Genomic DNA, 10,349 nt, shown 5'->3' on the forward strand with positions numbered 1-10,349 from the left:
TACCGGATTTGTTTTATAAGAAAACTTAAACATATCTTTAAAGAATTATATAAATTTTAGGTTCAACCTTCCTCAACTTTTAAAGTTATACGAATTTCAATAAATGACGTTGCGGCCACCGCTATAGCATACGTACCGCTCGGGCCGAAGTGACTTCTGTCTAGAGTAATACGAAACGTATTTTTTGCGAGACTCTTATTTCTTGTTAGTATTAATTCTTATAAACACAAGATAATAATCATTTGGAGACGTGTTTCAGCTTCATCGCCGTAGTCTTTTAGTCAACGAGCTAGGCGAAACATCGGTGATAAAAAGTGTAAATTTAGTATAACTTTATTATAGTTATGCATATTAAACGGATTTTTTAGGTTTAATTTTAATTTGTTATAAGTAATTGTAAGACTATATGCAGTAGTGTCCGAAATGTCCTTAAGTATGTTTTATTTCTTTCTCGCACTTAACAGTTTCGTTCAGAAAAAGTTAAATGTTCTTATTTTTGTAGACGAATATTCGTTCAAATATGAAGAGTTTTTTAATGTTTGGAGAAGTGAACTTAATAAAAAAAAAGAGTAGGTGCTGTTTCTGCATATATTTTTAATAAAATGGAGGAAACTAATTTTCCTGAAGACTACAGAAAGTCTGTTCAGGAAACAGTGCGTAAATTTAGTTACAATTTATGTACAAAGTGGGTAAATTCGTATAGTATACTACAAAAGTTTAAAGAAAAGAATCATGAACGGTTGGGAAAATATCTCATTATTAAAAAATATTCGAATATCGTTATGAGTCCCGAATTACAATAAAAAAATTTTTTTTTAATTATATTTTTGCATTTGTTTAGTTGTATTTTAGTTCTATTAATTATATTTAGTATATTTATATTGATTATATTTGGTCAAAAGTCGATTTAGAGACGTTTTTAATTTTGGCCACGGAAAGCGGGTTCCTGGACCACTGTGCACTGTTGCGAGGGATCGTGCGCGAACGATTTGTCGGGTTGAGCTGCTGTGAGTTGCACTTGAACACTTTGATCACAAGAAAGAAGGTGAACACGTGATTTTCCCTTGAATCAATGATTGATAATGGCGTCGTTGAGCGCGAGCCGGCGAGAAGACCCCTACTCACGCGTTACCTAGATGGGCGACTCCCGATCAATAAATCGATCGACCGTGAGCGCCATCATGGCTGAGCGGATTCTCAAACATTTCCGCCCCCCATCAGCAACTCGTTGATGATGTTTTTGCAGGGGTGAGCTCAGCTTGATGGTGAACAGGCAGGATGACAAGCTTGGTGATCGGTCGGATGAGAGTTGTGGTTGCAGTCTTCACAGTTGCAACCCTGGTGAGGGCATCCTTGCCGGGGTGAACTTCGGTCACTCGTGCGAGTGGCCACTTGCTTGGTGGAAGATGCTCGTTCGTGAGCAGCACCAACGAGCCTGTCTTGATGTCGTGAAACGGATGATGCCACTTTGAGATTGACTGAAGTCTCTGCAGGTAGTGTCGAGACCACTGAGACCAGAAGTGTTGAACCCTCTGTTGGATCAGCTGCCATTTCGACAATCTACCTGGTGAAACGTCGAGCAGTGATGGTTCTGGTATCGTGTTGAGTGCTGAGCCGATGAGAAAGTGTCACAGGGTGAGCGCCGAGATGTCGTCGGGATCGTCACTGAGCGGTTCCAATGGCCTTGAGTTGAGCACCGCTTCGATCTGTGTTAGGAGAGTGGAAAACTCTTCGAAAGTTAGTAAGAGCTCACCAATCGTTCTCCTGAGATGATACTTGATCGATTTCACCACAGCTTCCCATTTTCCTCCCATGTGAGGAGCAGCTGGTGGGTTGAACATCCATTGAGTGTTGTCTGCTGACAGAATCGATGCAATTTGTTGGTGCTCCCTTGAACTTGATGTGAACAGGCGTTTGAGCTCTGCCTGTGCTTCAATAAAATTTGTACCACAGTCAGAGTACAACTTGTGAGCGATCCCTCTTCGTGACGAAAATCTTCTGTAGGCTGCCAGAAATCCCTCGGTTGAGTAATCGCTGACAACCTCGAGGTGAACAGCTGATGAGGAGAAACATACGAACACGCAGATCCATCCTTTGATTGTTTTCGAGCCTCTTCCCTTTGAATTCTTCATCATGATCGGTCCTGCATAGTCGACGCCGGTGTGAGCGAATGGTCGTGATGGTGTGACTCGAGAGAGAGGTAGTTGACCCATCATCTGACGAGCACGAATCCCCCTCTGACGAGCACACACGACACATCTCAAGATGTGAGATTTTACAGGAGCTCTGCCACCGATGATCCAGTGCCGTTGTCGAATGTATGCGAGCGTGAGCTGCGGTCCTCCGTGAAATGTTCGCTTGTGAGCATCTTCAATGATGATCTTCGACAGGTGAGCGTCCCGTGGGAGGATCGCTGGATGTTTTCCATCCCTGTTGAGCGCTGTGTTGGTGAGTCTTCCTCCTACTCGTACCGTTCCCTGCGAGTCGATGAAGGCGGTGAGGCGACTGAAAGGGTTAGCTGCAGGCAGGGTTGAGCCTGAGTTGAACATGTTGATTTCGTTGGCGAAGTACAAATGCTGAGTCGCGTGAATCCAAAAGAACTGTGCCTTATCTATGTCGCAGGATGGTATGATGATCACAGGAGGAGTTTCGAGCTTTCTCTTAAGCCGTGAGGCAAACCTGAAACAAAGTGCAGTCAGTCTATACAGCTTAATAAGAGATGAATATTTCTAAATGAGATCCCAATGATAACTTAGCTTTTGAGCTGAAGCAAAGAGTGAGACATTGGGTCTCACTTCGAGCTCGCTGGTTAAAGTTGAAAATTCCTTTTGCTCTGGCCAATGATCTTGATTTCGAGCCATCCATGGAGGACCTTTCCACCAAAGCTCTAATCGTTGAAGTTGATCTGTCGAAATGCCTCGGGAAGCACAGTCGGCTGGATTAGAAGTACCTGGAACCAATGCGCATTTGGAGTGAGTTCTTGGATCTGAATGACTCTGTTCCGAACATAATCCTTCCAACGTGATGCTTGCGATATGATCCATATGAGCGAAACTTGAGAATCCGTCCACAGGTGCGTTGCATTGATCTTCAACTTGAGCTTTGATTGAACATATTTTGTGAGTTTTGCCAATAGGAGTGCTGCAGACAACACCAATCTTGGTATTGTGAGCCTCTTCAGTGGTGCAACTTTTGTCTTAGAACAGACAAGTGACGTCATTGAGCTGTTGGACGGAGAGCTAACAGTGATATAAATCACTGCTGCCATGGCAAGTTGAGAAGTATCAGAGAATCCATGAATTTCTACTGTTGAATTGTTCCATGTGTTGAACCATCTTGGAATTGTCAGTTTGGCCAAACCTTTGAGATCTTCTCTGATGATAAACCATCGTGATACAATTTGAGACGGTAATTGGTCGTCCCAATTGATTTTGTGTAGCCAGAGTTCTTGTAATAGCATTTTTGCTCGTACTATTACAGGTGAGACGAAACCTAATGGATCAAATATCCGAGCCACTTCGGACAATACGAGGCGTTTTGAACACTTACTTGGTTGATCAGTCAAGGTTGATGAGAACCCGAATGCGTCAGTTTGAGGCATCCATTGAATTCCGAGTAATTTGGTAGTGCAGTCGTCAAATGATATGGGAGCTGACGATTGTGTGGATGAGCCAGGAGAAGATCTGGATGAGTCGCATGCCATTTTGTGAGTGGAAATCCGCCCGCGTTGCACAATGTAATCAGCTGTTGAGCGACCTCCACAAGTTCCGAGATTGAGTCTGCTCCTCCAAAGATATCGTCCACATATCTGCCATGTGTGAGCGAAGGCGTTGCCAGAGGGAATCGATGACCCTCGTCGTGAACAAGCTGCATGAGTGCTCGTGTCGAAAGGAAGGGAGCCGCCTTTGTACCATACGTGACAGTGGTGAGCTGATAAGGGATGACATTGTGGTCTTCATCGATCCAAAGAATTCGTTGGAGATCCCAATCATCCTTGTGAACTGCTACCTGGCGATACATTTTTGTGATGTCTGTGGCAAAATTGTGGTCATAATGGCGAAGCCAAATTAGAACATCTGTAACATTCAAGAGCAAATTAGCACCAGTATGCATTAAATCGTTGACTGATTTGCCTGATGTCGTAGCTTTTGATCCGTTGAATACAACCCTGAGCTTCGTTGTGGAACTGTCGAGACGTAGAACTCCATGGTGAGGCAAATTATATGGTTGGAGATGAGCAGAGGTCTGAGGTGTTGAACCGTCAGAAGAGACCCTCAACCCTCCTGATGCCGAAGCATCATGTGCCAAGGTCATCTTCCCATCAGGCCCAACGTTCTCAGCCTCTCTTGATGAAATCTGTAGTTGATTTGGAGCCTTTACCATGTGTCCTAATTCTTCGTACTCTTTCATGAACTCGACGTAGAGCTGGTTGTATGTTGAATCCTTGGAGAGTCGTCGCAAAGGGCTTTGTAGACATCTTTGAGCAATCTTGTGTGAATTGCATAAGAGCGATGCTGGTGCCTTGAGTGGAATGTGAACGATGTACCTTCCTGTGTGATCACGAGAGTGAGTCGCACAGAAATGTGATTCGCATTCTTCTTCCTCCGGTGTGAGCGTGCTTGTAACGTCCATTGGTGACTCCTCTAGAACCAAGAATTTGGTGAGCAGCTCTTGCAGATTGCTCTGGTCATCTTGAGCAACTGCAAAGTGTGAATAATTAGTATTTGAGTGTGATTCGTTGACTGGGCCAATGACGAGCCATCCAAAAATGGAAAGTTGAGCAATTGGTGTTGTTGGTGAGCCCTTGATGATGTTTGGCTTGATGATCCTTCCGTAGAAATCCGCTCCAATGATTAAGTCGACTGGTCGTGGTGTCAAGAAATCATTGTCCGCCAACCTCAATTTTCTGATGTAAGGCCAATCCGGAGTTCTCATTGAGAACGATGGCAGGATTGTCGATACGGCTGTGAGCACGTGAGTCTGGATGCAGACAGTCTGCTGTGAATGCATCGACTGGAGTGTGACGGTGACCAAACCCTTAGTTTCAGTTGATTTTGTTCCACCAACACCAATGATTGTGATGGATGATCGGTGTCTCCGAAGGTCGAGCAGACGGGTGAGTTCTTCGGAGATGAACGAGATTTCGGAACCGGGATCTATTAAGATGCCGATTTGATGAACTGTCGTTGAGGTGGTGAGCAGAGCTTGAGCGGTTGCGAGGAGCGTTCGATGATCTGGCGGTTTGACGGCTGCACCGAGTTCCTACTCGGTGGTTGGAGCAGATGAGGAGGCTGTGTTAGGCGAACTGGCTTCAGCTGGAGCAGTGATCGGCCACGATTTCGGCTTTGTTGCGGATGGAGGCGTATGGGATGACTCACCATCATGTTTGAGCCGACTTGCATGAGAGAACGTTGTGCCTGCCCAGGCAATTGAAGCACAGGCGCTGAGTCTCTATACACTGGATCCGCAGCTTTGGTGTTAGGCTTAGGAATAGAGCACATTCGACGATGTAGTGCTGCCCTCCACAGCAATCACATCGTTCGAACGGGGATGGTCGTTCGAGGTATGCCTTGTCCAGTGTAGTTGGTCGTTGAACTGGCTGGCGAGCTGGAGCTGGTCTTGCTGCGACAGCTGCGTGTGCTTGTCTGCTTGGAGCTGTTTGCTGCGCTCTTTGTTGAGCGGGCTTGACTGGAGCGGTCTTACTGGCCGACGCTCTCGCCTTGTCGTCGGCCAACTGCTCCAGTGTCCTGATTCTGGACGTGATGAATTCCATTGCCTCCTGGAAGGGTAGATACTCGGTGGTGACTCCGAGCATGGACTCCCATCGCTCCTTTGTTGAGTGGTCCATCTTCCGGCACACCTGATGGACGAGCAGGCAATCACAGAGCTTACCTGGCTCGATCAGGTTTTGCACAGCGTGCCGGGTTTCCATTGCGGTCGACATGAGTTGACTGAGCGCCTTGGCGTCATCTTGGTCCATGGGCAGCGAGACCAGCTGATCAAGGTGCGCCTGCATGAGGCGCCGTTTATTCTCGTAGCGCTGTTTGAGCATCTCAAGCGCAGCGGATAAAGATGAGCCTACGAGCGGTAAGCTGGCCACGATCTGAGCCGGTTCTCCTCGCAGGCAACCCTTCAAGTAATAGAATTTCTCTACTTGATCGAGCTCTGGTTTTCCGCACACTACGGAAGTGAACAACTCCAGGAAGGACGGCCACTCCGTGTAGTTGCCCGTGAACCTTGGCAACGCGATGTCGGGCAGCTTCGACTTAGAATAGGTCACCTTCCCTGGTTGAGCGGTCGGTTGAGCGGGCAGCTCCGCTGATCTCTTGGCAATGATCTTCTTTGCCTGGGTGCCGATCTGCTGCATCTGATAGTGGCAGTCATCTGTGAAATACGGGTGATCCGCCTGGGACTTTGGCCACACCACCTCAAAGTGTGCGTGCTCTTTATTGAACACCTTGATGGCCTCGTCGAGCTGAGCTTTGGCGTCGTCCAACTCCTCTTTGGAGAGACGCTCTGATTCTTCCTTGAGCGAATTGAGGATGTATTGAGCGTTGCGGAGTCGTCCTCGCTGAGTCCGCACTTTGAGCTGAAGCTCGATCGGCAGTTGATCCGACCGCGTTGCATGCTCATGAGGAGAAGGTGATCGCCTCACTGGTTCGGTCACGCTGGGTACAGGTGAGGAACGAGCAGACTTTGTTTTCCCAGGCACCTCCAGTGACTCTTGAGAGCTATCTTGCATTTCACTCCATTTGTCGGATGATTTGGCTGGGTGAGCCATGGCTGATTAGCGTGATCCGGTAAATCTGCCATGTTGAACCGGTGAGCGGATCTTCTTTATCGACCGTCGGGTCGGTGTTCTGAGCGCCACCTGGTGAGTGGCGAGAGTGTCACTGAAATTGAATGGAGGAAAAATGCTATGATGGCCAACCACCGTAACCGTCACGAACACAAGACAAAGACTGATACGCACAATGATCGATGAACAATTTTGTAAAACCGAGTCCAGTAAGGGCGCAATCCGGCTCGAAGGACCAAATGTGAGGGATTGGTGTTGATTCCGAAAGGATTGCGCTGGGAAAATGGTTTAACACTTGCTGGGTCGGTTTCACAAATTGGTTTATTTGAGTCAATGATAAAATTGAGTGAACACGATGAATTAACAATTAATTGCTGAACAGAGAAATACAAAACTTTGATCGTTGATCTGTTACCGTGATCCGTTGAATTAAAAATTGATTTGATCCGCAGTCATGAACAATAAGCCCCGTTAATTCTATTAATTCGGCCCGCTCTGGTGATGGTGCCCGTGAGCGTGTGCGAGGTTGACACGTGGTTAGCGACTCGCGTGCACGGTAAATTATTTGCAAAAGAACAATACGTGGTAATCCTTGTCGCATGCACTGTTGCGAGGGATCGTGAGCGAACGATTTGTCGTGTTGAGCTGCGGTAAATTGCACTTGAGCACTTTTTGTGAGACGCACGTGGTGATCAGTGAGATTCAATGATCGATAATGGCGTCGTTTTTCGCGAACCGGCGAGAAGACAGCTGCTTACGCGTTACCTAGATGGACGACTCCCGATCGATAAATCGATCGACCGTGAGCTCCATCATGGCTGAGCGGATTCTCAAACAGTAATATACAAATCCCTTCCCACAGACCAATGTACATTTGATAACAATATCATTATTACTATATCTACATTAGATATAAGGTAATATACTGATCCCTTCCCACAGATCAATGTACATGTAATAACAGTAGTGTTATTACTATATCTACATTCGATATGTAATATACGTTTAATAGCAATATCATTATTACTATATCTACATCAGATGTAATATAATATACTGATTTAATCCCACAGACCAATGTACATTTTATAACAACATCGTCGATACTACATCTACATTGGATATAATGTAATATACTAATCCCTCCCCACAGGTCATTATACATATAATAACAGTAACCTTATTACTATATCTACTTTGGATATAATGTAATATACTGATCCGTCCACACAGATCAATGTACATTTAATAACTACATCGTTGATACCACATCTACATTGGATATAATGTTATATGCTAATCCCTCCCCACAGATCAATATACATATAATAACAGTATCGTTGTTACTATATCTACATTAGATATAATATAATATACTGAGTTGTTCCCACAGATCAGTGTACATTTGATAATAACGTCGTTGATACTATATCTACATTGGATAAAATGTAATATACTAATCCCTTCCTACAGATCTATGTACATGTAATAACAGTATTCTTATTACTATATCTACATTAGATATGTAATATACGTTCAATAACTATATCATTATTACTACATCAACATCAGATGTAATCTAATACTCTGACTTAATCCCACAGAACAATGTACATTTAATAACAATATCATTGTTATTATATCTACCTCAGATGTAATTTAATATACTGATTTAATCCCACAGACCAATGTACATTTGATAACAGTATCATTATTACTATATCTACATTAGATATGTCATATATTTTGTGACCCTTTCGGGGGTTCACTCTGTACAGAAACGGGGAATTCGCAACATACAACTGAACACAATAAATAGTAATAATGGTAATGTTATTAAATGAACATTGGTCTGCGGGGGCCAAATCAGTATATTTTATTATATATAATGTAGATATAGTAATAACGATACTGTTATTATATGTACATCGATCTTTGGGAAGGGATTAGTATATTATATTGTATCCAATGTAGATATAGTATCAACGATGTTGTTATCAAATGTTCATTGATCTGTGGGCAGGGATCAGTATATTACATTATATCTAATGTAGATATAGTAATAATGATATTGTTATTAAATGAACATTGGTCTGAGGGAACAAATCAGTATATTACATTATATCTGGTGTAGATATAGTAATAACGATACTGTTATTATGAATACTTTGATCTGTGGGAAGGGATTAGTATATTACATTATATCCAATGTAGATATAGTATCAACGATGTTGTTATCAAATGTACATTGATCTGTGGGATGGGATCAGTGTATCACATTATATCTAATGTAGATATGGTAATAATGATATTGTTATTAAATGAACATTGGTCTGTGGGAACAAATCAGTAGTTTACATTATATCTAGTGTAGATATAGTTTTAACGATACTGTTATTATGTCTACATTGATCTGTGGGAAGGGATTAGTATATTACATTATATCCAATGTAGATATAGTACCAAGATGTTGTTATCAAATGTACATTGATCTGTGGGACGGGATCAGTATATCACATTATATCTGATGTAGATATAGTAATGATGTTATTGTCATTCAATGAACATTGGTCTGTTGGAACAAGTCAGTATATTACATTATATCTAATGTAGAAATAGTAATAACGATACTGTTATTATATGTACATTCATCTGTGGGAAGGGATTGATATATTACATTATATCTAATAATGATATTGTTATTAAATAAACATTGGTCTGTGGAAACAAATCCGTATATTACATTTTATCTAATGTAGATATAGTAATAACGATACTGTTATTATGTGTACATTGATCTGTGGGAATTGATGAGTATATTACATTATATCCAATGTAGATATAGTATCAGCGATGTTCTTATCAAGTGTACAGTGATCTTTGGGAAGGGATCAGTATATTATACTACATCTAATGTAGATATAGTAATAATGATATTGTTAACAAATGTACATTAATCCGTGGGAAGGAATCAGTATATTACGATAGATCCAATGTAGATATAGTATCAACGATGTTGTTATCAAATGTTCATTGATCTGTGGGAAGGGATCAGCATATTACATTATATCTAATGTAGATATAGTAATAATGATATTACTGGCACTAATGATATACTGTTATTATATGTAAAATGGTCTGTGGGAAGGGATTAGTATATTACATTATATCCAATGTAGATATTGTATCAGCTATGTTGTTATCAAGTGTACATTGATCTGTGGGAAGGGGTCAGTATATTACATTATATCTAATGTAGATTTAGTAATAATGATATTGTCATTAAATGAACATTGGTCTGTGGGGCCAAATCAGTATATTACGTTAGATCCAATGTAGATATAGTATCAACGATGTTGTTATCAAATGTTCATTGATCTGTGGGAAGGGATCAGCATATTACATTATATCTAATGTAGATATAGTAATTATGATATATGTAATTAGATCTATATTACATATCTAATATAGATATAGTAATAACAATACTGTTGTTATATGTACATTGATCTGTGGGGAGGTGTCAGTATATTACATTATATCTGATGTA

At 42.1% G+C, this 10,349-nt stretch overlaps 2 protein-coding genes across 2 annotated transcripts; both read right to left on the reverse strand.

The window, feature by feature from the left end:
• Positions 1 to 1,217: 1,217 nt before the first annotated feature.
• On the reverse strand, positions 1,218 to 3,389 carry LOC114881327. Its single transcript, XM_029198073.1, has 4 exons — positions 3,308 to 3,389; positions 2,796 to 3,196; positions 1,754 to 2,729; positions 1,218 to 1,564 (listed from the first exon to the last, which is right to left on the reverse strand). Exons 1-4 carry the CDS (start codon positions 3,387 to 3,389, stop codon positions 1,218 to 1,220), a joined length of 1,806 nt encoding a protein of 601 aa, XP_029053906.1.
• A 172-nt stretch (positions 3,390 to 3,561) lies between these two features.
• Positions 3,562 to 5,384, reverse strand: LOC123988171. The gene is made up of 2 exons (XM_046287257.1): positions 5,379 to 5,384; positions 3,562 to 5,262 (listed from the first exon to the last, which is right to left on the reverse strand). Exons 1-2 carry the CDS (start codon positions 5,382 to 5,384, stop codon positions 3,562 to 3,564), a joined length of 1,707 nt encoding a protein of 568 aa, XP_046143213.1.
• Positions 5,385 to 10,349: the final 4,965 nt, after the last annotated feature.

The sequence above is a fragment of the Osmia bicornis genome, chromosome 1 (assembly GCF_907164935.1).
Source record: "Osmia bicornis bicornis chromosome 1, iOsmBic2.1, whole genome shotgun sequence".
NCBI lineage: Eukaryota > Metazoa > Arthropoda > Insecta > Hymenoptera > Megachilidae > Osmia > Osmia bicornis.

Excerpts from the sequence above, each read along its gene's own strand:
- LOC114881327 (XM_029198073.1), bottom strand. The coding sequence starts at position 3,389 with ATGGTTTATCATCAGAGAAGATCTCAAAGGTTTGGCCAAACTGACAAT. Across the intron at positions 3,197-3,307 it reads ACACATGGAACAATTCAACA|ACAAAAGTTGCACCACTGAA; the intron begins GTAGAAATTCAT and ends GTCTGTTCTAAG. Across the intron at positions 1,565-1,753 it reads TCATCTCAGGAGAACGATTG|GTAGATTGTCGAAATGGCAG; the intron begins GTGAGCTCTTAC and ends ACGTTTCACCAG.